This window comes from Chinchilla lanigera, unplaced genomic scaffold (genome assembly GCF_000276665.1).
Source record: "Chinchilla lanigera isolate Chin_1 unplaced genomic scaffold, ChiLan1.0 scaffold00001, whole genome shotgun sequence".
Lineage (NCBI taxonomy): Eukaryota > Metazoa > Chordata > Mammalia > Rodentia > Chinchillidae > Chinchilla > Chinchilla lanigera.
In genome coordinates this window covers 4,301,692-4,328,710 of record NW_004955402.1, presented here as the reverse complement: position 1 = coordinate 4,328,710, position 27,019 = coordinate 4,301,692, and the positions used below count along the sequence as shown (strand labels likewise).

The following is a 27,019-nucleotide window of genomic DNA, read 5'->3' as shown; positions in this document are numbered from 1 at the left end:
CTCATAAAAGAACAGAGCAGGAAGACAGAGACGCAGGCGGTACCTCACAGGAGGTCCCCAAGTAGCCCTGGGGACATTCACAGTGTTCCACGTCAGTGGCGACTGTCAGGTCTATAGCATTGGGGCTTGCTACGTCCAGAGAGACAGAATCCAACCTACAAAGAGAGAATAGTTTGTGACTTCAGATGACACTTCTCACCTCAATGCAGATGGTTTCCAAAAGGATTTCAATCAAGCAAAATGGTCATGTGATATTTGTAAGTAACTGAAGACTTCCCCAACAAAAACTCTCAGGGAGCCAGCAATCATTATTCCCTGAAATTTCTCTGGTGTTTGTTGCAAAGATGTCTTATTAACTATAGATTGCCTATCTGGAATTGAAGCACTCCACAAAAATCCATCCACTGAGTCATCTTCCCGAAAATGCAGAGATGGTCCTTAAGTAGACTATGTTTACTGTAGTAGCATCCAATGTTTATGCTCAGCTGGGCAGTGCAGAAATGGGCCTCTTCCAAGTAATAAAATGACCAAGGATGGACACGTTACCTCAGATAACTTTGTAAAACTAAGTCTATTAATATCTAGACTGAGAACTAGATCCACATGGTCCAGGCCATTGCAAACTCTTCAAACTTATCTTAGAGATACTCAAGAGTGTGAACTAGAGGTCAAGACTGCCTCCTACTGGACACATTTTGTAGTGAACAACTAATCTTCCATCTCCAGGAGACCCACACTTACACCAATGACTTTTATGAGAGCTAGTTGCTTTAACTGTGTCCTTAGTACAACAGCTGTGAAACATACCATGGCTGAAATACACAATAACACTGCAGTCCCTTCACCGGAAGTACGCCTCCCTTTGATCAGGCACCTGTAAAGAGCCGTCTTCGCAGAATTGTAGTTGGCTCTGATGAGGAGGTGGGTCAGGTTGGCGAGCACGGTCATCAGCCGGTCTCGGTCAATCTCCCTTCTGGAGCTGTGATCCTGGAAGTTCTCCGGCAGGAGCCTCACCACGTTGTAGTACTCCTCATAGGGTTGCAAAGAGAGACCCTCCGCCTGCGTGCTTAGCGTGAGCCCGTTTCCCTAGCATTCAAAACAAGAAGGAAGGCACTTGTCACCACTGAACGATCAAAACAGCCACTGAACTGTGCACCAAGCAGCACGGCTTCCAGCTGTGCCAGCGTCCTGCGGCTAACTTGCACCGGTCTGTAAAGCGCTGGGTCCAGGATGTCTGGAGAAGAGCTGTGTCTGGGCTCCTTGCAGAGGGCTCTAAGAGCGAATCAATGCTGCAAGCTTGGCTGCTCGTGGAAAAGGTATGCACCTGCCCAGTTTTCATGAGCTGCCTATCTGACACTTTTAATATCCCCTTTTTTCTTTTTCAGCATGGGATATTGAACCCAGAGCCTTAGCACTGAGCTACATCCTCAGCACTTTTTAATTTTTATTTTGAGACAGGTTTTCTCTAAATTGCCAAGTTGCCCAGGGTAGGCTCAAACTTGCTATCCTCCTGCCTCAGCCTCCCAGAAGGCTGGGATTATAGGTGTGCACCACAACATCTGGCTTGACATCCCTAATCTTTAAAGAATAAAAGTGCAAAAAGTAGGGACACTAATGATACCTCCAACTCTTCCCGGAATCCTCCTTAACAAATGTGGGCACAGAGGTACTTAAAGTGGAAGGACACTAGAGAGAAGAACCCAAATGTGCCTCAAACCCTGAATGAGGCTGAGCTGGGGCTTTTCCCCACAAAAAGGGAGGGTTCACGGGCAGAAAGGTAGAGACAGAAGTGGGAGTGCACCTCCTGCCCCCTTGTTGTTGTCTGCCGAATGCATCCATGCATCCATTGGAGGAGGAGGCAGAAGGAAAGGGAGGGATGGCAAAGGCTCAAGCAGTTTCAAGGCCACAGCCCGAGCACCAGGGTTGCAGGGCGAACCACACGCGCGTGCTGTCTCTCTTCGGCCAACTCCAATGGGGCCCAAGACAGATTCCAGCACCCACAGAGTCCAGGCGGTGTCAGGAAGTCACTGCAGAATGGGCACTGGGCCATTTCTGAACACTAGGCTATCACCCCCACAGACCCTCAGCTCTACAGCCAAAGCAACGCAAAGACAGCAGTCACCTTGATGATGACGTCAGCATGAGACGTGAGGTCACTGTCCGCTGTCTCCACCAGAACATCGTAGGACACTGTGTATTTCAGGAACCCACCAAACGCAGTCAGCTGAAAAAGATACGTGAAAGTGAGAATGAGAGAGGTGCTTCTGACCCTAAGCGAACAGAAGGGGCTGCTAGAGCCCACTTAAAAATACCAGGCCCCAAGAAATGCACCGTGAAGCCAGGGAACAGCATATGACACAAGTGGTTTGTTGAATCTGAAATGCAGACTATCCCTGAAGATTATGCATGGAAGAAACACACACACTTTCTGAGGAACCCCAGTGAAAATGACTCTGAACTTGTTAATTACACACTGACTTTTCCTCAGTGATTTTGAGGAAGAGAAGTCTGATCCACAACTATAACTGCAGCACACTGACTTCCCCGCCCTGCTTAATAGAAAGCATCACTCCAGAGCTGCCAGTTAAAGGAAGGATCTCATTCGTCCTTCAGCGTAAAAGAGAGATTCTGTCCCTGATGGCTGGATCACGATGTAACACTCGGAACACAAACCTGCAATCCTACAATTGGACAGAAGATGTCAGGAGAAAAATAATTCATTGAACTTTGTTGATAAAATCACATTATAGAGTGTATGGTCTGCAATTATAATTTCATGGGAAAATCACCTTGAAAATAAGCACAGCTTCAGGGCCTGCACTCCTTAGAAAACAGTTACCACCATAACTGGAAACTTACCAAGCTACACAATCTCATTACCACCAAGGCACATGGTCACCTTAAAGCACACTAAACTAGCAAGTGAGTAGGGAGTTACGGGTACTGAGATGGTTCCTTCAAATATATTTTCTGACCAATCAGAATGGAGGAAGGGGCCTAAGTAAGTAATTGGGAGGGGGAATAAGAATTTGTCAGCAAAGAAAACAGCTTTCTGGGGCCAGGGAGAAAGCTCAGAGGCACAGTGCCTACTTGGCAAGTACAAGGTCCTGAGTTTGATTCCCAGGACCAAAAAAAGGAAAAAAATGAATAAAATGAAACAGCTTTCTGTGTTGTAGGTCACCCTTTGGCATTTTCTTAAAATTGAAACAGTAGCTGTCCTACCAGCTCCTGACTGCAAACATGAGCGACGGGCTCTCCTGATACCGAGAGCATCTCAGACCCATGCTGGGACCTAGGCTGTGTGTCTTCCCTCCACAGAGACTCTACCACTAAGTTCCCCAAGTGGGAATGGGATAGACACATCACAGAGGTCCACATGACCCAGGGACCCAGGAAAGGGAAGTACAAGGGTTAGGACTTCACATCTTAGACTATTCGGGAACTGGACGCAGAACCAAAGCCCATGTTAGGATGTGATCAAAAGCCAAACAAGAACTGCATAGTGCCGGGCGTGGTGGCGCAAGCATGTAATCCCAGCACTTGAGAGGCTGAGGCAGGAGAATTGTAGTGAGTTCAAGACGGGCCCAGGCTACAAAGTGAGCTCAAGGCCAGCCTGAACTGCATAGTGAGACTCAGTCTCAAAAAGACAAGACAAACACACACATAAAAAAAAAGGATCTGCATAGTGATGGAGACCACGACGAAATGGTGCTAATCAGGCTTTAATCAACTGACTTTCTATATTACGAGTCTGTTGCAGGCATATATGATTTTCCCAAAAAACTGGTGATTGGCGTACAGTAAATATAACTCTCCATGTCAGTGGTCACAGTAGAGGTCAGTACTGGTTCATGACACAGTGACACCTCTGAGGGCAAGATAAGGCTGGAGCTGAGGACATGTGACTCTCATTCCAACTCCAAGGCAATAAACTGCCAACCTAAGAGATAAGACAGTTCTCCCAGTTAGCGAGACTTACTGCTTGGAATGTCTTCGTTCTGATTTCTCAAGGCGTTGGTCAGTTTCTCACCTTTACCTCAGCTACTCCCTTCACTGCCTTACACGACCCTGAATTTCTTGAAAGTGCAATAAATACTAGCAGTCCAGAGAAGTTTCTGTCTTAGCTCCGAGAGAGTTTTGACCTGTCTGACTCCAAAACCACACTACCTGTCTGTTTTATTTAAGCCTTTTCTATAGTACACTCGTTTTAACAGATCAGGGGCCCCGTCAAGCTTCCAGTGACATAAACTCCGTGTGGCACATCTAAGTTAAAGGCTGTGAGATGCTCTACTCCTGGCCACACACAGCTTCAAACGCACAAATAGAAATTCTTCCCAAGCACTCTGTGACCTCGTCCTCAAATCTCAACCCCAACGTGCACATACCTTGTTTCCCAGGTAGGCCTCGGGGGCTGACCAGTAATACCTGGCGCCCAGCCTCTGAGTCACCTCCGCGTGGCTGATGCTGATCCGGCGGCGTCCGCCCACCACCTCCTGCTGGGACTTGATCTTCCTGCCACTGACCAAGTCTGTGACCAGCCAACCAGACATGTCATTCACCTTTGAGAGAATTCAAGAATTTTACAGCATGAGATTGAGATAGCCTTGGGTTTCATTCAGTCTTGTGCAAATATCTTCACAATGAAAAGGCAGACTCACTAAGCTTCGCTAGGAAGGAAGTTAAAATAATTATTGCCATCAAGACACAGAACACATGACCCTTCTAAGAAAGCTTGGGAACAAGACACATATGCCAAATCAGCTAAGCACAGATTAAAAAAAGCAAAACCATAAATGTTGTAGAAAATTTTATATATATATATATGTGTATATATATATATATAAACATCTGTGTGTGTGTGTGTGTGTGTATATAAAACACTTGGATATATATATATATATCCATATATATCCAAGTGTTCCAAAACTCAAAGCTTTTTGGGCACCAACACAACACCTCAAGTGGAAAATTCCACATCTGACCTCATGTGATAAGTTTAGGTCAAAATGCAGGTGCACAAAAAATACTATATAAAATTACCCTCAGGCTGTGTGGGTGAGGTGCGTGTGGAATGTCAATGAATGTGGTATGCGGACTTGGGCTCCACCCCTGAGCTATCTCATGTATATGCACATAGCCCAACATCTGAAAAAAATCTGAAGCCAAAACTACTTCTGGTCCCCAGCATCTCAACGTGTACATGCAGTGAACCAAATGCTTTTACAAACTCTGACTCCCCCTTCCCGTTTTCTACCCAAACGCTAAAAAATCTGTAACCTTCAGATGCAGAGCTCTTAACCCCTCCCCACACACACAGTGTGGTGCTCACAGTGGTCACCAGAGGGTCAGCCTGTGCCCAGCATTCCTCCCTTGGCGCCACTGGCCACCTCTGGAACTTAGGTCCCAGCACTTCCCCTCCCCAGAGTGGCCTTACTGCCCTGAACACCAAGCCACCAGTTGCTGCCCCGCCCCTCCCAACCCCAGCTTCTTACACCCCTGAGATTCTCAGGTCCTGCGGGCTCCTGCTGGAGAGGAGGGCCAAGTGAGTGGGAGCCGATCACTCCACTTGAAAGATACAGGACGCGTCCTGTGAGCCCACATCCGCCTGCCCGACTGGTGGGAAATGTGTATGGGAACAAACATGCAACTCAAAAAGTTTAGGGAGACTTTCAGGGGTGGACTGAGTCTGTCTGACCCTGGCAGATATGAGTTCTTTTTCTTTTTCTTTTTTTTTTTAATTTAAAGAGTAAAAGAAGGATAACATAGTAATAGGGAGACTTACAGAATTACAGACAAAGTGGTAGGAAGTTATCAAGCATTTTTTTTTTTTTTTTTTGGTACTGGGAATCAAACTCAGGACCTCGCGCTTGCCAGGCAGGGGCTTATGCCACTGAGCTGTCTCCCTGGGCCCAGACATGATTTCAAAGGGATGAGAGCGGTGTTTCAGGCTCAGGAGCCTCATCACCTGGAATCAGCAGAGAGCTCTGGAGCGGCACTATCCCCCAGACCCAGTGAGCATGAAAGGCCACCCACCTGCCCAAGGGGCCAAGAAAGGCTGTCGCAGACGCCGGAGACACCGAAGCAGAAGCATTCGGAGCAGCCCTGGGGGTTCTTCTCCTGCAGGTTGTAGAACCCGGGCTTGCAGTGATTGCAGGCTTCCCCCTCAACGTTGTCCTGCAAGTTACCAGACAGGATCAGCGGGGAAGCCGGACAGAAGACTGGTGTGACATGAACAGTAAGGGGAACCGGCAAGCCACACACGCGGTACGGTACATAGGGAAAAGTCAGTGTTCCCAGAATAGATAGACTGAAAAAATTATTTCTCTCTTTTTTTTTTTTTTCTTTTTGAGACAGGGTCTCACTGACCTTGAGCTCACTTCGTAGCCCAGGCTGGCCTCAAACTCAGAACGATCTTCCTGCCTCAGCCTCCTGAGTGCTGGGATTACAGGCGTGCGCCACCACGCCCGGCTTATTTCATTTTTATAGCCAAGAACAAGACCAAGAATTTTAGAGCTTGGTCACTAGGTTTAAAATGATTGTTTCATTTTGCCTTAAGCCTTCCATTCTTGCTAATCACAGAAGCATTGGAAAATCTCTAGCGGGTTATATAGGTGTGTTTATTCATTACAAATATGCAAGATTATTTTCAGTCATGAAACATGTGCCCAAGGCTCTGCGTGTGTGGGAGTAACACACAGGTACAGTGAGAAATCCCAAGAAATCAGGGAATTCATTATTAATATCATCTGGCCAAATAAGACCCTCCCTGTGCCAGAGGAATGCATTTTGTTAAGCTTGTTGCTCCATTCTTTTTAACAGAGATCCCAGATAACAGCCCCGTACTGAATTAGTGCCCCTGGAAACCGAGTACTGACCCGGTCCCACTCCAGAGGCCATGCTGGAGAAAAATGTCAGGGAAGAGCTAAGCCAAATCAGAGACATGGCATGCAGTATTGGCTTTCACCTAAGAAGTCACAGAAAGGCACCTGGAACAGATGGCCCTTGCCCAGAAATACCAAAGTACAAAGCCAGGTGGCCTCGAGGTCCAAGGACTCATCACAGGGCCAGCTGGCTGGGACGCCATGCTTGCTGGGACCGGCACCGCTAACCCTCACCGCAAGGACAAGGGTCTGTGCCAGCGAGCGCGTCCCAGTTCTAGAGAGGCCCAGAGGAAAGCAGCGCATGTCTGCCTCACACTGACCTTGCAGAGACACGGCTCAGCACACGGGTCGTCGTTCACGCTGCCCGCCAGGCTGCAGTCACAGCGCACGCAGTTCGGGAAACCCTTGTAGCCAAACTGGCAGCGGTCGCACCTCTCTCCTCCGTAACCTTCTTTACAGGGACACTGCCCTGGCCAGAGCCCTGGGGACAGACACCCGGCACCAGGTGAGAGAGGCCAAAAGCAAACAAAGGCCAACTTTCCTGTCAAGGGCCAGAGCGCATATTCTAGGCTCTGGGCAAGTCCCTGCTGTCACCATTCAGCTCAGCCATTCCTGCTCAAACACAGCGCCCCAGTCACAGCTCGGTTATGCACAAAGGGAGGAAGTATGTGGCAATGGCCCGTGGACCACACAAATGACCAGGTCTTGGTTTAAAGAAAAAAAAAAAATCCAAGAGAAGAACCTCACAGAGACAGGTGGGAATGTGGCATGGTGCAAAAACCTCAGAAAGTGAGCTAGCACTTCTTCTAAATGGTATGTGTGGGAGGCTGAGGCAGGAGACTGGCAGTGAGTTTGAGGCCAGCCTGAGCTACACAGTGACTTCAAGGCCAGTCTGAACGACATAGTGAGACCCTGTCCCAGAGAAAGAAAAACATTATATATACAGTTGCCACATGATTTGAACGTTTTACTCCCAAGTAAATGCCCACAAAAAAGAAAATATATTCCACAAAAACTCCTACACAAACGTTCACTGCAGCATTATTGAAGACCACCATGTATTCATCAGCTGAGGACCGGAGAGCTAAGACATGACAGAGGCTTCCTACAGAATACGCTTCAACCATAGAAAGAGATGAAACACTGGGACACACTGCAATGTGCAGGACACTTGAAAACACTGCAGTACGAGAGAAGCCAGTCACAAGGGAATGTCATAATAGACAGCTCCCCTTACATGAACCGTCCAGAATAGCAAGGTTGTGCAGACAACGTAGATTGTTCACTGCCTGGGCCTCAGATGTGGGATGCAGGGTGCAGCCAGATGGGGACTGACTGCTCAAGGCTACCAGTTTCTTCATGGGGTGATGAACTGTTAGACTGTGGTGGTAAAGACCCAAATTGTAATGCGAGAACAGCAGTCAGTTATAAAACAAACTGGGCATAGCCGCAGGCCCCTGTAATCCCAGCATTCTGGAAGGCCGAAGCGAGAAGATTGCAAGTTGTAGCCCAGCCTGGACAACTTGCAACTTACTCAGGCCCTGTCTCAACATAAAAACTGAAAAAAAAAAAAAAAAGAACTGGGAGTATTGTATAAGTTGTAAAACAGTTTTCAAATAAAGCACAGAGGCAAATAAACTGTGCAGAGCCACAGCACCACTTTTGCTTGGAAAATCAACTCGGAATCTTACCAGCTGTGTGATCCCCGTGCACTTTCTTCGCTGCTCTGAGCTACACCTCGCTTGCCTACAAGATGGGTTAAAAACTCCTATCTGCTATGGCTGAAAAGCTTGGGTGGTGTTTTTTAAGTGAACGCAGTTCAGGATCACTGTCAGCAGCAGCAGCAGCAGCAGCAACCTCGTCCTGTGTCAGTGCACAGGTGGGAGGCTCAGAGCCGAGGGTCCTTCTCCCTCCCTGCCTGGCGCCCAGTCGCACACCCGCCCCTGCTGGCCCACAGCCGCTTCACTGACACTGGCTGGGCTCACAGAAGTGTTTTAACAGATGTGATTTATTCAGGAAACAAATAGAAAGGACGCTGGCATTTCCAGAGTTACGTGGAAGATCCGCTTGCTTGGTGGGGCGGCAGACGCAAAAGCCCTCACCTCAGAAGAGCGACACGGAGCAACTGCTGTTTACTGTGTTCCACACACGGCTTACACTGAACCCCGTTTCCTATGCCCTCAGATGTGCAGTGATGACCTCCCCACACGTCATCTCATCACCCAACACTGTCACCTTCACACCCACCTCCCTTCCACCATGATTGCTAATCTTCCTCCATGCCTGCAGCATTATGCTTCCCAGAATTCTACTCGTGCACCTGTTCCTTCACATTTCCAGTGGGCAAGATCTGACCACGCCACTCACATATACCTCCTGGGTTCCAGAAAACACCCCGACACAGTGCAAGGTGCCTGCCAAAGTTTTGCCGAGCAAAAGAGTCAGACCACCCAATTGCCATACAATGGTAATAATTCCAGCAGGCACAAATCTTCCGGTGAAAGAGGGAAATCAGAAGTACTAAACTGAATCAGGTGCGTACCGTTGTGCAAGTTTGACTGGAGGTCATCCTTAACGCAGACGGAGCTGAGCGACCCCACGGGGTCACAGTCGCAGGGACGGCAAGGCTCATCCTCGTAAGGAGAAACCTGAGGCAGATGTTGTCCTGGTTAGCTTATGAGCATAACAGTGATTCTAGCAACAACAATGTTGATGGTATTAGGATTTACCTAGGACATCATCACAGTGACTTTGCGTAGTGAGCAGGACGGGTCTCGGGAGGTGAAAGTCCCCAACATATTTTGATGGTGACAGCAGTCTGTATCATGAGCACGGTGCTGCCCTTCCTTACGGCCCCCTGGCCCTGCTATCTCTCAGAGCCATTTTCCTTGAGGCCACCCCAAGGACTCATGGAGCAGCTACAAATGAAGTCAGCTGAGGGCTCACTGAAGGGATCCCAAGGGGAAGGTACAGCTGCTTTGGTCGTTGGCTCATTCTCCACGTTTATAGTGAGTATCAGCCATGACTACATGGTGGCTCGTGGGCTCATGAGTCCAGGTCGGACACTGCATGAACACCCCACTTGGAGCAGAAAATAGGACGAGGAAAGACAGAAATCGGAAGGACACCACCAGCACATCAAGAGCCCACATGGAGTTCCACAAAGGGAAGTCAGTCTCTAAGCAAGGGGCTGGGACTCGGCAAAGTCCCTTTCCCTCCGTGGGAGTCGAGGACGCCCAGTTCGGGGAGGGCCTACTTACTTTGTGTGGCCGGTAGTAGCCGCTGATGCAGGTTTCGCAGTTGATCCCCATGGTGTTCTGCTGGCAGTCGATGCACACCCCGCCTCCCTGGAACTGCCCCGCAGCATTCAGACTCTTCTTCTGATTCGCAACATTTTCATCGTAGTAGCAGTCTTTGGCTTTATTGTGACAGTTACACTCTGGAAGAGCATTTCGGCATCTCAATTAGCACTCACAGTGTGTCCTGTGCAAAGCGACCCTCATCTCCCTAAGCTCCTGTGACTATGAATTAAACTGAAACTCCAGAATTAAAAATTGTCTTAAGATAGAGGCAATGACCTGAAGGACAAAAGGAAAGGCTGTCAAAAAATACGTCTGCATGTCCACCTGACCCAGCAATCCATCTTCTGGGCTTATACTTTGAAAATACCTGGCAGTTAGCAATGACCATACCGGGCTAACAGCACCATGGACCGGGTCAGCAACAGACTGGCGACCACCAAAACATCCACCCAGGCAGCTGTTTAAATAATTGCATTACATCCACGTAATGGAATTCTGTGTAACTGCTTCTACAAACAGCATTTCAAATTGCCAGCACGGAAAGAATTTAAAGATATATTGTTAAGACAGGCATGGTGGCACATGCCTGTAATCCCAGCACTCAGGAGGCTGAGGCAGGAGAATCACCCAGAGTTCAAGGCCAGCATGAATTGCATAGTCAAGCTCTGTCTCAAAAACAACAACAACAAAAAGATGTGCTGTTAAGTATTAAAAAACAATGTGCACAGGCAACATAGTTCAGCAGCACAAGTGCCTGCTTCACAAGTGCAAGGTCCTGAGTTTGATTCCCAGAACAAAAACAACACAAAAAAGTAAATAAATAAAAAGCAATGTGTGCTCATATTACAGTGATACATGCATACCCATGTTTATACTGGAGCAGCACAATTCACAATAGCTAAATCTTGGAAGTGGTCTACATGTCCACAACCGATGAAGAGATAGAGAAAATGTAGTATTCATACATAAGGGAGTACTCTTCTGCCATAAAGAAGGATGCACTTGAGTCATTCATAGGAAAATGAGACAATAAAGTGAGGTCAGACACACAGGCTTAAAAACTACATGGCTTCTCTTCTATGAAAAATTCAACATATCAAATTAAGAGCAAAATAAAAGATAATAGAGAACGTGGAGATAGAAGGTGACCAAGAGATGGGGGCAGTTTACAAGGAACTAGAATGTGGGGCTGGGGATTTAGCTCAGCGGCAAAAGCGCCTGCCTGGCAAGCGCAAGGTCGTGAGTTCGGTTCCCGGTACCGGAGAAAAACCAAAGGAACTAGAATGTGTTACGCACGTGTACCAGCCCTGTGCCATGCATACAATCATTATCAAACACGTACTAATAAAAATAAAATAAATAGCACTGTGTGGGGCTCGGGAGTTAGCTCAGTGGCAGAGAGCACACTTATCCTAGACGAGACCTGGGGTCTAATTCCCATCAGCAAGGAAAAAGTCTAAAAAGCGGTAACTGGCAGAACTACCCAGGAAGTAGCACTATGCTAATGAGCCTCATCTGCATGCCATTTTAGGAAGAACACACTAGAAGATCATAAAGGTAGGAAGGGTGGAGGTGAGTGACACTTTCTGTCCTATACTTCTATGTGTTATCAGATGTTGGAATGCTGCCACTACGTTGCATATCTAAAAATTAAATACAAAGGAATAAAGAATACATGAACAAATGGGAAAGGGATCTTAGACGAAAGGCAAATCGATGAAGACCACTCAGCCCTCAGTGCTTTAGAGTTTACTGAAGTCACCTGCAGCTCTGGGAACCCTTCAAAGTTGTGAGAAAACGAGTTACCTACTATTACAAATGCCCTTAGGACCCCAGAGCCCTCAACACATGGACAAGAAGAAACCATATCTCCCCAGGTGTAAGGGCACCGACCTTCACAGGTGTTGCCGGAGGAGACGGTGCCCGGCCTCCAGGGCTGCTGGTGGTAGCCGGGGCAGCACCTGTCGCAGCTGTCCCCGCAGGTGTTGTGCTCACACTGGCACTGCAGTTGCTGAGCGAGAAGGGGAGTAAAATGCTGTCAGAAAACTGTGCCTGCAGAGTTTCCTTCGTTGTACTTAAGAACAGAGCCTATCACATCAGACAGACAGCAAGGCCTCACAGGAGAGGCTGGGTGGCTGCAGCAGACCGGCATTTCAGCTTTCGAGAGGAATATATGCAAACCTGGTTACAAACGGAAGTTATGAGGAACCCGGCAAAGGTAAACATGGGCTAACTAACAAGAAGTTTATAAAAAGATGCATTGACTTTAATGGGTTGGAAGCTCTTAATAATTCTTTTAACTATTAGGAGATTTTTCCCATCTTTTTCTCATGGATAGTTTTCAGATGTGTACTTATAGGCTTTTCTATTAAAAAAAATAGAACAATGTGGCACTGTAGCTCAGTGGTGGAGCATTTTCCCAGCATGCACAAGGCCCTGGGTTCAGCCTCCGAAAAAGGGGAAAAAGAAGATAATCCTATTCTAGAATACAAAACTACTAAGGTTAGAGGAGAAAAAGTATCCTCATGTGTTATGAAAAGGGAAGACCTATTATTTACTTACTATTGTGCTAAAATACATGAACTTTACCTTGGTTTAGTATCACAAAAATGGAAAGGGAGAAAAAGGGAAGAGAGGAACTCTTCTTTGAAAAATAAGTAAACATAATGGATAATTGTACATGGCTTCTGCTTGACTCTTCTATAGAGAGACGATCTTCAAAACTGAGAAGAGCACTGAATTATGATAAACGGTACATGATGGATGTCTGACCACAAAAAATCATGGTAAGGACTTAACTACAAATACCTCCTCCAAACAAAGCAAAATGAAACTATTTAAAAAAATAAGAGGGGGTTAAATCGTCTGCAAATGTTTCTCTTTCCTGTGGCAAGGCTTCCCACCTACAACATTTGCCTTGAAGGAAAAGAGAAATGAGGGTTCTACAGCTAAAGCTTCCAGATGGAGTTTCCCTGAGTCACCGGTCATGCACTCACCTTCGTGGTGTCATCCCACGGACAGCTGCGCGCGTGGCCGTAGCAAATACACATCCCTCCGACAGAAATGTCTTTGATGGAGTAGTAGTACTGTGGGAAAGGTCACAGCGAGAGTCAGACATCTTTATTTCAGGGAATAGAACATTTTGGTACTGCACAAATATCTGGGGTCGTGTGTAAGTCAGGAGTAATCTAAAATTATATGTACATTCTCAACGTGTATTTCATGTGCAAAGCATCTTAGTGCTCAATTAAAACCAATAATGCTCAAATTAGTCCATCAACAGAACCCAAAAGAATCTAAAACAATATTCCAACTTGGCTATAAAGCGAAGTAGTTGTCTCCAAAATCCATGTTGTTGAAAGCCCTAAAAATACTTTAAGTTGAATGCAGCAGCATCTATAAAGTATAATACATCACGGATGAGTAAGGTTTATTTCAGGACACAGTCTAACACAGTGGTGGCAAACCTATAATACACATGTTATTGTTTTTCTTTTAAGGCAAAAGATGTTGGTGTGCTTTTATGTAAACTAAGCTCTCAATATTCAGGTTTAATTGCATTTTGGCATTTTATGATAAATAAGTGGGTTTTGGGTTGCAGTTTGACACTCGGTCTCTAAAGGGTTCTATCTGGTCTAACATAAAAATCAGTCTATGTAAACTACCACAGTAACAGGGTAAAGTGATTTCCTCTTAAGATCTGCTATCACCACTTCTTTAATTTTTGCCTAAGTGCTAAATATAAGCGCTAAATATAAGCTAAATATAAATAATATTTTACTTATATTCATTCGACTTTGTCTACTGCAATATCGCAAAATTCACTTCTTTCTAGTATTATTTTATAGATTTTCTATATACACAACCATGTCATCTTGTTGGATTTCATCAGAACTGAAATCTCTGCTCATTAACAGTCCAAGTTATGAAGTGAATAAGCAAATTCCAGACAGATGGAAGATATTCATGATATATACACATCCGGGAAAGGATTTGTGCTTAAAGGGATGAAGATCTTTCATAACTCAGGAGTAGGAAGACTGGTAGGCCAACTTGAAAATGAACACAAAATGTGATCAAGTACTAATAATCAAATATTCAAAGTTAGCCATGAGAGAGATGCAGAGGGACATCACCGGGACCGGCCACCATGTGCGGTCACAGCTGTTGACATGAGAAGCATAGAGAGTGCCGGGCATCTGGAAGCACCTGACGGAACCAGAGCTCTCACACACTGCTGGTCGGACTCGAAAATGGTGCAACTGCTTTTGGCAAAAGTTTGCTCGTTCCTTAAAACGCTATTCCACACCCAGGCCTATGAAGGGCTATGGAAATATTTACTCACACAAGTCTGGTACACCTAGTGGCACAGTTAAAACCTGGACATTTTATTCAGTGTTTCTCAAGTTTTAAAATTTGAGATTAAAATAAAACGTAGCCTGACTTGTGTAAGGTGAGATGTGTGACCAGAGTAGGGTGTGAAGAACAGACGGCTTCACGCACCCACCAGGGCGCCGTGGGGACCGGATGGGTCCAGGGTACCTGAGAAGGCAACGTCATTGGTGCTATCACCTAAAGGTGGCACCTGTAGGGAGTGACAAACGCTCTTCAATGAAGGCAGGATGTGACAGCTTGGAAGAAAAAAGCCAACTTAGGAGGAGAACTGAAAGGTAAAGAAAAGACTATTTCCCTGAAACAAACTAAACTCTTCCCAGGGTCAGGGCATCCCCAGACTCACCCGTCTTGTAACAATAGGGTCGATGTCTCTGGGGTCCAGGTGGCTGAGGGTCATGAGATCGGCATTGAGCGTCCGGATGCGCTGCAGGCGGAGGCGGATATATCTCGCAGAGGTGAATTCCAGCAACTTGGGGGACAGGTCATCGGCGCTGGGTCTGCCGTTGATGAGTGACGTGTGAATCTGAACATGAAGATGCAACAGAAACGTCATCTTTACGTGTGCGAGGATACGGCCCTGGCTGTTTAACTTTAGGACATAAGCTGTAGAGATACTAAAGTGTCTACATTTCAGAATGTGTCCGTGTGAGTCAACCACTCGGGAGTCCCCAGGTCCTCACTCCTGTAACTGATGGAAGCTTTCCGTGCAGGGTCTCAGAGCTCGCTGGAGTCTCCTCCCAGAGTGAGGGGGCATCTTAGCATCTATCATCAGGCTATGGAGAAGCGACTCACGCATGCCGCACTCATGCTGCACAAAGACAGGAGACGGGGGCCGCCTGCCTTAAAGACACCTGCTTTCTTAACTAATGTCTGCTCTTGAACGAATGCAGGCTTTCTGCAGAACTCCTGTTGTGAAGAGCACTTTGGGGTGTTGCTTCATCGAGCCAGGTGTGCGGAAGCAAGGGCCGTTTTCATCACACTCGACTTCATGCAATGTGAGCAAGTGGGGTGGGCTGGGCCCTGAGCTGGGTTGCAGGTCGTCCTCGGTGCCCTCCAGAGAGAAGGAGGACACGGAGGAGACGGGGAGCTGTGTCACTTAGAGGAAAGCCTGGCTCTCTTTAACATTTCCCCAAATGCCCTTGACCTCAAGTTCTGGAAACACACTCTGCAGGAGAAACTGCGGGGGTCAGAGGGTCACAGCAGCAGAGACTCGGGGACCTCCAGGAAGCGGGGAAATCAGGAAGGGAAAATGAACCCGCGAGGACGCGGATCGTCACAGACACCACGCCAGGCTGCGCTGGGCGCCACAGCAAAGATCTGTGTTGACAGCAACCAGCTTTGGGCGGAGACACTGGCCCCCATGCCGGCTGCGTAACACTGGGGCAGGGGATCTGGGGCGACAGCCTTCTCGGATTACCTCTCCGTGCTCCAGGGGCACCAGTCTGGAGTAGTAGGAGGTGCAGATCACTTCGTCGTCAGCTCGGTAGGTGGGCGGCCCTCGCCTTGGGGTGATGTTGTAGCGTGTCAAGCACTCGGATTCGCTGATGGCGTAGTACTGCCAGGGGCTGAATGTGACACCGTCCAAAGAGCGCTCCAAGATCCAGTTTCCAGGTCTTGGGGCATTGGCTGCTTTGATGATGACATAGGCCACCTGGAAGACCTGAAAGAACGCACGGGCAAATCTGTCCAGAATCAGGACCTCAGACACAGACAGAGCAACGCTGTGTGAGCTCCGAATGGTCGGCCTCAGAGAAGCAGAGAGCGGGGTGCCAGTTCCCGGCTATGTGAGATGCGCCTGCGGGGTACTTGTGCACAGCAATGGGGTTACACTGACAGTGCTGCAGGAGGAGGGAGGGAGGGCGAGGAGCACAGGGAAAGAGGGGGGACACAGAAAGAACCCCTGTGATGAGCATAACCATTACATACCCCAACACATACTAATGAAGATTTTCTAAAGAAAGGCGTTATGTTGGAAACTTCCTGCATGGAACCAGGTGTGGTGGTGCACACCTGTAATCCCAGCACTTGGGAGGCTGAGGCAGGAAGATTGTTGCAGGTTCAAGACCAGCTTGGGCTACAAAGTAAGTTCAAGGCCAGTCTGAACTGCATAGCGAGACCCTGTCTCAAAAAGACAGAAAAAACAAATAAACAAACAAACAGGAAACTTCCTGCACGGGTAGATCTCAAGTGTTCCTGCCACACACACAAAGAAGGTAACTCTGGGAAATGATGGATAGGTTAGTGTTCATTATCTTGACAGTGTAGATTGTTCTACAGTGCACATTCATATCAAATCATCAAGTTGTGTGCTTTAAATGTAAAATTTTTAAAAATTAAAAAGAACAGTAGCAACTGCTCCAAGTGTTTACTGAGAAAAATATTGTGCAATGATCACCAGTGTCCTTTTATACTTGCATGTATCAGTTAATTACACATGTTAATTAGGACTATGTCTTATGAATATGCTCCAGGTGACATCTGTTTTCAAATTAAACTCAGAAAAGTACAAATAAACTTGCATCATTATTAACAGTATTACTATGAACATAGGAGCTGGCTGTACTGCTTCCAGCGTCTTCCTCTGTCTGGATTGTGACTGATACATTGCAATACACTGTTAAGTGTATTTTCTCCTAGTGACTTTAGGAGTCAAAGCATCTGAATATAAGAAAAGTCCGTTAACCACACGTGTATTATGATGACGAACGTCCAAAACCGACAACAAGTGCTGCTGAGGATGAGGAACAAGAGGTCCCACGCACTGCTGGAGGGAGAGCCGGATGGCACCTTCAGACAGCTTCTTAAAACAACTAATCATCTCTACCGCATGAGCCCGTGCTTCTTTGTATTTACCCATACGAATAGAAACGTCATAACACTTGCACAAAGATATTTATAGTAGCTTTATTCATAAATGCCCAAGTGAGGAGCAACTCAGAATCCCTTCAACAGGTGGGGAGGTGGCAGACCACAGGGCCTCCAGATAGAGGTGATAAAGCAAAGGAATTACACCAAGCCACCAGAGGGTGGGGCGGAATTCTCAAGGCTCACCATTACATGAAAGAAGCTACCTACTGCACGATTCTAACTGCACCGCATTCCGGAAAAGGCAGAACTTTGCATACAATGAGGTCCGTGGACGGAGAAGGACGGATGAACAGGGGCAGCGCAGGCCACTTCTGGGGGGTGAAGCGATGAGAGAAGGCAGTGCTGTACAACAGTGGGTAGACGACACCCACCTCTCAAAACCCACAGAATGTACAACACAAAGCCCTGATGTAAACTGGGGACCTAATAATACTGACGACGATGTAGCAACATGGGCTCAGCCCTAAAGCAAGATGTCACCGACCGACAGGAGAAAGTGAAGAAGAGGGGACGCTGTACACTTGCCGCCCCTTCGGCTGTAAACCTAAAACTGTGAAAGACAAGGGGGAAAGTCAGAGTAGGGAGGAAGGGAATGGAGAAAACGGATGGACGTGACTAGTAACAGGAAACCAGCCAGGCAAACCCTGCATTTGGAAGAGGCCTCTGTCCAGCACTGAAATGGATTCGTCTCTCCGGCCCTGTACAGCAGGGACAGGAAAGGCATTCAGCCCAGAGACAATCCTTCTGTTTTAGGACAACTCCCCAAGAGCATTGTTTTTGCGTTGATTCAAGGTCCTCCGTAAGTTTCTATAAACAAAACATGTTTGTTCCCACTTTTATGGAGCTATCTTTCAAGCCCTGGAGCGTATCTGTGGTAGATCACCACCAGAACCCAAAGTCTTTTCATTTTAGCTTTGACATCCTGGTTTCCTGGGGACATTCATCATTTCACATGACGTCAGCTCCTTGTCACGATGTTTCAAACACAACCATGTGTTAAAATGCAGTTCCCAGGAACCGGGTGCAAAACTCCAAGTGTTTTCCACACCGGAAGGAAACAGTAAAAGTGTCATGCCCTTTGTTTCGCTAACTTAGTTTTGAGAAAGAAGCATCCACTTTTCTGAGCAAACTGAGCTTTCTAACTCAGGCTGGGGCCTCGAGCAACAACGAAATGCCCTCATCCATGTGGACTGCTCACTCAGGGCTTCCTCTAACTCGGAGGGATTTCTTTCTAAAACCAAAGCCCAGTACGTTCTATTTTTTAAACCATACAGCCAGTCCACTCTATGGGTTCTGCCTCTAAGGACTCAAGCAACTCGGCTCGAAAATATTTTTTTAAAAATTGCTTCGGAATTGAACACAGGCAGGTTTTTTCTCGTCTTACTCCCTAAACACTACAGTATAGCAACTGTTATCAAGGGGTGGCTGAATCCATGGCACATGTGTGTGTTACACACATATATGTGCCAATAAGTATCCAAACATGCACGTGTGTGTGTACATACACCAACCCCCTGGGAAGGGAGCTGCTCTTTATTTACCCAGAGTCTTGCTGCTTCTGGGTTATTCTGATTTTCATTTTTCTGTTTTAGCTTATCCCCACTTTGGCACTCACCAATTCCAGGAACACAGGAGCTGTTTAAAATCAAGCAGCCACAGCCCGAGTGATGTTACACCCATCTCCTGACTCTAGGCGTGGGCAACCCTATCTCCTTGCGAAGCTCTGCTCATCTACAAGGTGTTCCCAGTGGAGCTGCGTGTGGGAGTGACCCTGGTCACCCCGTGCTGTTGTCCCCTGCAAGGCCACCACTGTCTCTAAGCACATCAGAAGCAACATGATGTCTTCAGGGTTTTAGAGAATGAGGACAAGAGAGAACACCCTCCTATTTACGCACTGCCGCCCAACGGTCTTGCAAACATCTTCCTCATAAAAGCAGAACCCTACAAGCAGGGCAACCACAGCCAGCTGGAGGGGACAGAGGTGAGGCCGTTTACAAAGGCTTCTAAGCTGGGACCTATTTGCCTTCTGCCCTCCAGTTTTCTGTTTGTAAATGGGAAGTACTAACCTACCACATTCATTCATCCCATGTAATCCCAAGCAAACCCATGATTGCTTCTGTGTCCCCTTTGCATATTTGAAAACTGATACAACAGAGTACAGGGAACAACCTGCTGAGCTATAGGTCCGATCAGAAACCAGGTGACCTTCCTTGGGTTATCTGCCCCACATACACTGTCTGCCAGAGCTCAAGTACTCTACCTCTGAGCAGCACCCAGTCCTGAACTGTAGCAGCAGCAGCAGCAGCAGCAGCAGCAGCAAAGGAGACTCCTGCCGTCACCTGGAAACCAGGTTCCTCACTAAAGATGCAGAAGGACAGCAGTCCCCATCAACTCTGCAGTTTGGGTCATGACAGCTTAGGACGAGTGAAGAGAAGGGATGGACACTGAGCAAGAAACAGCAATTAGTAACTATTAATTGAGTAATGGGTACTCAGTAATAAGTAGTAATTAATTTGAGTAATAAACTCAAACTCAAAATACAGAGCACTTACTGTGGTCAGTAGCAATGTAAAAATCTCCATTAGATCACTAACACTTTGAAACCGTACATTGACACTCTTCTTAGGAAGTCAGTACTGTTATCTATTGCATTTTACAGATGAGGAAACTGAGGCACAGAAAGTTCGATTTCATGAGTACAGAGAGATTCACCCTAGAGCTTGAAGCCAGGCAGCCTGCACTTGTGACCACTCTGCCGCACCACATCTACAAGTTGTAAGCAATCAGGGAGAAGGAAACCCTGGACTTAGGCAACTGAGGAGGAGTAACACCCAGCTTCTCCAACCTCCTGCTTATGCCGCAGGGCTTAATTCAGTTCCATGTTCCAGCGCCTTACCACACCCTTGGTGGCTTTCACACCGCGGGTTTATGTGCCGTGTGTACGGACAGGGTGCCAAACGCAAAGACAGGCAGAGTGGAAAGCCTCAGGACAAGGTCCCCCAGGAGGAACCGGCAACTCTTCTCTTGCGCAGTCTTCTGCTATGAAGCTGGTCATTGTCCTCACTACCCCTCAGTCCTCTTCCAGGTCCCCAAACTTGGGGCCAGGAAACAAATCAGGAGATTTTTACATTGCTACTGACCACAGTAAGTGCTCTTCCTCAGTCAGAGGAAGAGGAAAAGGATGCCACGACAATTCCAAATACAACTTGTCTTTACTGCTCATTGTTCTACAATTCTCTCTTCTTCAAGGTCCCCAAACTGGGGACCAGGAAATGAATTAAAAAGGGACTGTGAGTGGTTGGCCTGATAAAGAGGAAAAGGATGCTATGAAAACTCTAAATGCAACTTGTCTTATTGCTCTTTGTTCTCACAATTCTCTCCATAGTCTTCAAGGTCCCCAAAATGCGGACCAGGAAACGAATTAAAAAGGGAATGTGAGTGGTCGGCCTGATAAAGAGGAAAAGGATGCTACAAGGAATCTAAAAACAACTTGTCTTTACTTAAGCCCTGGGATGGGCGGAATCCTTGTCCTCCACCCTTATCCCACATGTTGCCATCCTCACCCCCAGAATCTCAGAATGCGACTGTGTCCAGAGATAAGGCTTCAAAGATGGGGTCAAGGGGTGACGAGGCTGACCCAGTGTGACGGGTGTCCTTCCAAGAAGCGGAGATTAGGACCCAGACACACACAGAAGGACAAACACGCGGAACCCAGGGAGATGATCACCATGGGTGAGCCAGAGAAAGAGACCACAGAAAAATTAACTCCACTAGCAGCTCGATCTCGAGCATCCCCAACCTTGAGAAGCGAAAGAAATTCCTTTGTTTCAGCCACCTGGTCTGGGGTATTTCTCAAGGCAGCCTGAGCTGATTAACACGGCCCTAAATCACCTGTGTTGACAAGCAGGTCTTCTGCATCAGGTAGAAAAGGCCAGGCATTCTCTGGCAGTAGATAGCAAATTCTGAACCTCTGTCTATATAAAATCCACAGCATTTCTGTCACCCTTGTTTGTTTTGGCACGGCCGGCTGAACTCACTGCCTGTTCTCTGGACGGAAGGCTGGCTGAGCACACACTGTTGATGTGGGAGTTTTCACCAGGCCCAGTGGGCATGGCCCTGCCCACCATGCAGCTGATGCAGCCACCTCGAAATCCACTCTCAGCGGTTTTCCACCCAGCGGCCTTGTTAGCGATCGCTGGAATGCCCATAAACCACGTCACATAAATAACGGAGGCGCACATCAAATGCCACCTCCACAGGGGAAACCAGATGGGAATTTTCATGGGGGCCTCAATCTTAACGTAAATACTGTAAACTCATCTCAGGCACAGATGTCCAAATAACACAGACAGCCCGGGTTTCCAAGGTCAGAGGTCCACGTCCCAAGCGCAGGGGGACAGGAGGACTCTGCCCTCCACAGAAAGGGTGCTGCACTCTGTGCAAATGGTTCTCACAGAATCCACAGGCCTGGGCCAGGCCTGAGGCCCTCTGGAAATTCTCCCCAGGACTCCCCTGTCGCCATGGCACCTCACAACCCCAAATAGCGTTTCCTGTCTTACCTAAAGGAAGCGAGTTTCTCAGACAGAACTTTAGGATGAGTGTGTATGACAAACAGTACTGCTTGATTATCCCAAGGAAAGCAACACAACTGTACTTTGTTTTATTGCTGATGAAATTATTAGAGAATGAAGTTCAAGATGAATATTTGATGGGGGAAACCAATTTATATCATGTACATTTATAAATTCTCTATGATGAATGTGATCATTATGTATATCTAAAATGTACCAATAAAAGCTAATGTAAAAACGAGATGAATGTTTGACATCACATCTATGAAGAGGAAAGAAGCAGGTTTTGCTGAGGGTGACGCTATGTAGTAGGGCTCTTGGTTCATGAGCGAGAAGCCCTGGGTTCCATCCCCAGCACTACAAAATAAAAAGGATAAAGAAACATTTATTTAATAAAAGGCTCACTAGTGAAGTATAAGAGTCACTTCTGGCTCTCAGAGCACACCCCACTACAGCAGCAGTCAGATGTAAAGCGAGGAAGAAGAGAAAAAACTAGGCAGAACACGGAAAGACAAGGAGCTTAGAAGCTTCTGCAATATGCATTTTAGATAAACTTCCCATGAGCAATGACCTTAATTACCTCATTTCTACTATATTTTAGTGGCCTGCATCATTACTGTTATCCCCTTATCTGAGACCGTTACACAAGGCTTGATTGAAACATCCTGTCTGTTTAAATTTGTTTTTAAATGTCTTATAGTAAAAGACACATTACCATTGCTCCCTCATAATACTCACTTCCAACATGCTTATCCCATCATTCTTGCCACTTTCTGAAGCAGTTCTGGAAGTTCTCTTTCATGAGAGTCTCTAATAGTAGCGTTATAGCAGCCTTGATGTCCTGAATCAATTCAAAATGTTTCCCTTTCATCATCATTTTTTACTTTGAGGGAGAGCCAGAAGTTGCACAGTACCAGATATGGTAAATACAGTGAATGAGGGCACAGCATCATACCTTTACAAGCCTGCCTCTGTTTGAAGATACTCAGCAGCAGCACGCACTATTTTTTATCACATTTCATTCACCAACCCCTTACAAAAGAGGACTTCCAGAACTGCTTCAGAAAGTGGCAGAAATTATGGGATAAATGTTCAAAGTGAGGGGGAGGGTTTAGAGAGGGATTGATGGAAATGTGTCTTTCACTGAATAAGATTTTTAAATTTGATACTATATATATTGGACACCCCTTGTACACAATTAAGATAGAGAAAAATAGCTCCATGAATAAGAAGAGAGTGTCAGAATTCATCTGGATTTACCTTTCTTTAATTTTGGTACTGACACTAGACATGCAAAACAAACGTGCTAGAGTCCAGTAACTTTCCCGCTTCCCTCCTTTCTTTTCCTTTTCCAGTTTCTTTTTATGGGGGGGAGGGAGGAGCTGGCCACCAGATCAAGTGGGTTTATTTCCTTAGAAGTTTTAAGACTCATATCTCAGACCATTAAGGAATGCTTTCTTTTGATCCATGCCCAGACAGTTAAGTAGACAGCGAGGAAAAGCCAAAGATGATTTCCAACAGAGGGCACTGAGATAGAGGCCCATTTGCAAAGTAAACAGAAACTTGTAATCAGTAATCTGAAGATGGGAAAGGAATTTTTTAAAACCCTTGGTAGAATAGTTCTGTTTTCCATCAACTGGAAAGGTTTTTTCAGAAAGAGCCCACCAGGAAGCTAGCTCATGGCCCAGGTGCCACTCCTTCCAAATGAGGGTGACTAATTGATTTCAATAATAAAGACTCAAAACAACTTATTTTACCTAAGAAGTTGAAACTGAGAAGTAGGAGGCTGGTCTCTGTTATGGTTCAGATCTAAAATGTACCTCCAAAGTCCCATGTGTGCAGAGGCGGGATGTTTGGAAGGTGATAGGGTCATGGGCTGAGAAACTCATCAGCAGATTAGCTTATTGGTGAGTTGTTAGCTTAATGTGGTGTTAGCAGAAGGTGGGCAGGTCATGGCGGCATACCTCAAAGGCTGCATTCTAGTCCAGGGGCCGTCAGTCTCCCCACCCCACATAAGGCTGTGACAGAGTGAGCGGCTCTCCTCTGCCAGGCCCTTCTATCATGCTGTGTCTGCCTTGGAGCCACCAACCATGCATGAACTGAACCCCCTAAACCATGAACAAAGTAAACCTCTCCTCCTTTAGGTTGCAGATGTCAGATATTTTGTTCCAGCAATGGGAAAGCTGACTACTTCAGTTTCCTTCCAAACATCCATGTACTGCTCCCCATACACTGTTCAACTTCACCAAGTGTTCTGGAATGACTTTGTTAAGTTTGTGAGAAATTGGTCTTAACTAGTCAAAAGCGCACTAGGCAGGTCACCACCTGCCCCTTGTTGGGATCTTCAACTCTCTTTGCAGACTCCATGCAATGGTCTTGCTCCCCTAGAATGAGATGAACCCAAGGGTCAAATGCAGTTACAAGCCAGTCTCAGACCCAAGCCATGCAAAAGGTGCTTTTCTGGTGGCCTGACTCCTCACACGCCACACCTTCCCAGTTTGCAGCTATGGATAGCTCAGCCTTTGGCATTATGATCGGTTTTCTCCAAAATGTAACTGCCCTTTGTTCACGTTGGAAGGGAGGTAGCAATGAATAACATCCTTTTCTTCTCCTCTCAATGTGGATGAAGGCTCCAAAATCTGTCCTGGATTTTGAAAAACAAGGAAGTCAGCAATATTCCAGGGAAAAGCAAAAGTGGAAGCCGTGCTGAGCTGGGTGCTGTGGATTCTGCCGGACATGCTTCATCCTGTCTTGCCAGAGGAAGCTGTGCTCAGAGGCCAGGACCTGTGTATTCCGAGCACAGCTTCTCAGGAAAGCGAGAGCCGGCAGACGACCCCGGAGGGGAGACAGGCACCCATGTGGAACGTGACACTTCGTGTTTGTCAGCTTTCTATTGTTGCGACAGATACCTGAGATGAGCCAACCCAACAACGGGAAAGGTTTACTTCGGCTCAGCGTTGGAGGTTTGTCCATGGTCACTGAGCCCTATCACTTTGGGACTGTGGCACCACATTCCAACATGGCAGGAGTGCATGGAGGAGGAGGGTGCTGGCCTCACAGATCACCCAAGATGCCCTCTAAAGCCACACCCCCAATGACCTCACTAGACCACACCTCCTGAAAGTCCCATCATCTCCCAGTATAAGTTCCATGCCTTTAACACGTGGGATTCTGAGAATCCAAATAGCAGACTGGGATCAAGGGTTGCCTCCCAACAATTTTTCATTCAAGCCTCATCCAAAAGGTGATAACTGAGCATCTGTTTTGTTACAGGGACTATGGTGGGAGTTACAGCAGTGAACGAAGGACATGGCCTGTGCTCTGTGTAGACTCAACACCTGAATGGGACAGACAAAGTTACCCAAGTCACCCAGGAAAGGAACAGAGGGCAGACAGCGTCTGGGTGTTGTGGGGGAGGTCAGTCTTGTCTGGAAAAGGTGGGGTGTGGTGGTCAAGGAAGTTTCCTACACAAGCATCTGTGAAGGCAGAAGACTGACAGCCGCAGGAGACAAGAGCCAAGGACACAGGGAAGGGCGGGACAGAGAGCACAGCAGGTAGTCGCCCAGGGACTGCGGTGGCCCTGAGGGCAGCAGTGCAGGGAGCCTGAGGGAGGTGGACAGGGTGTGGCCAGCCCACAGGTCTCTGTGCTCCATCTAAAAGGCCTTGGAAGATTGAGGACCTTAAACAGAGTCACAGGGTCATCAGAGATGAAAGACCGTAAAACTGGACATCGGAACTGGGAATCATGGGAGCCAGTGGTACTGACTGTGTAAAGACCAAAGACCAGAACACAGATAACAGCAAGTGGGTCATGAAGTTTTCTAAAAGGTCAAACTGTGAGTGAGAAAGGAAACACAGAGGCCAGCAGTGACTTCCAGCTGTGAGCCTTCTCTACTGTAGGGCGGCTGGCAGGGTCTCCCGGCACCACACCCACACTTCCCCCGACTGGTCCCTGTCCCAGAAGATTTCCGGCTGGACACTCCACCTCTCCTTACTTCTCTTCATCCACACAGTGACCTCTTTCTGCCCTAGTTGCTGCGGCAATGACGAAGAGCCTATGCCCTGCCATCCCTTATCATGAGAACCCTCGCCAGCTCCATACCCAGTGAAAGCAAAGGGGCTTAATCATTAAGCCTTGCAAATCCGAGTAGGGGCACTGCCTAGAAATGCTGGGAAAATCCTTACTAAAGTCACTCCATTAAACATTACCATGTTAGTTAGACATTTACAACGCTCAGAAACAATAATGGTATGTTTTCTTTCCCTTGGTCACTAACTCAGTTTTTGCAGTTTTTGCTCAAGTTAGATTAGAGAGCACTTTTTGTGTGTGCTGGTGCCGAGATTTCACTGCAGATGTGGCTCTTTAATCATCAAAGATTCTCCTTTTTTCTTTCAAAATATATAGGTTCGTCGAACAGCTATCATTTGCCAGGCATTGAACTGACAATAATAACATGCAAAGGTTATTAAAGAAAGAATATTCAACTATGAAAAATACATAACATGTCAAAAGGTTTTAGATTACTGAACAACAACAATAAAAAAAGATGTAGGGGCTGGGGTTGGGGCTGGGGCTCTGGCAGAACACACAGCACACAGCTTAGCATCTGTGTTGTCCTGGGTTCTGCCCCAGTACACACACACACACACACACACACACACACACACACGGTGAGAAAGTAAAATGGTATAGTCACTGAACTGTCAAAATGTAAAAGCTATGGCAGTTCCTCATAAATTAACACAGAGGGACTGGACATGGTTGTAATCCCAGCACTTTGGAGGCTGAGGCAGGAGGATTGCTGTGAGTTCAAGGTCAGCCTGGGCTATATAGTGAGTTCAAGGGCAGCCTAAACTACACAATGAGACCCTGTCTCAAAACCAAACAAAACAACAAAAATTAAACACAGAATTATTATGTGATTCAGTAATTTCTGTCTTGGGTATATACTGCAAAGAATAAAAGCAGAGACTCAAAACATTATTCCTTTGTCGGCATTTT

At 46.8% G+C, this 27,019-nt stretch overlaps 1 protein-coding gene across 1 annotated transcript in view; it reads right to left on the bottom strand.

Annotated features, from left to right (window-relative positions):
* Lama1 (laminin, alpha 1) overlaps window positions 1-27,019 on the bottom strand; it is a 115,744-nt gene that overhangs the window by 68,448 nt on the left and 20,277 nt on the right. The window contains exons 4-15 of the mRNA XM_013517659.1: window positions 15,996-16,238; window positions 14,922-15,101; window positions 13,180-13,269; window positions 12,077-12,194; window positions 10,142-10,320; window positions 9,424-9,529; window positions 7,202-7,362; window positions 6,034-6,174; window positions 4,386-4,559; window positions 2,123-2,224; window positions 875-1,086; window positions 44-155 (exon numbers count right to left, since the gene is read on the bottom strand). Coding sequence (XP_013373113.1) covers window positions 44-155; window positions 875-1,086; window positions 2,123-2,224; window positions 4,386-4,559; window positions 6,034-6,174; window positions 7,202-7,362; window positions 9,424-9,529; window positions 10,142-10,320; window positions 12,077-12,194; window positions 13,180-13,269; window positions 14,922-15,101; window positions 15,996-16,238 — 1,818 coding nt within the window. The remainder of the gene's footprint in view (window positions 1-43; window positions 156-874; window positions 1,087-2,122; window positions 2,225-4,385; window positions 4,560-6,033; window positions 6,175-7,201; window positions 7,363-9,423; window positions 9,530-10,141; window positions 10,321-12,076; window positions 12,195-13,179; window positions 13,270-14,921; window positions 15,102-15,995; window positions 16,239-27,019) is intronic.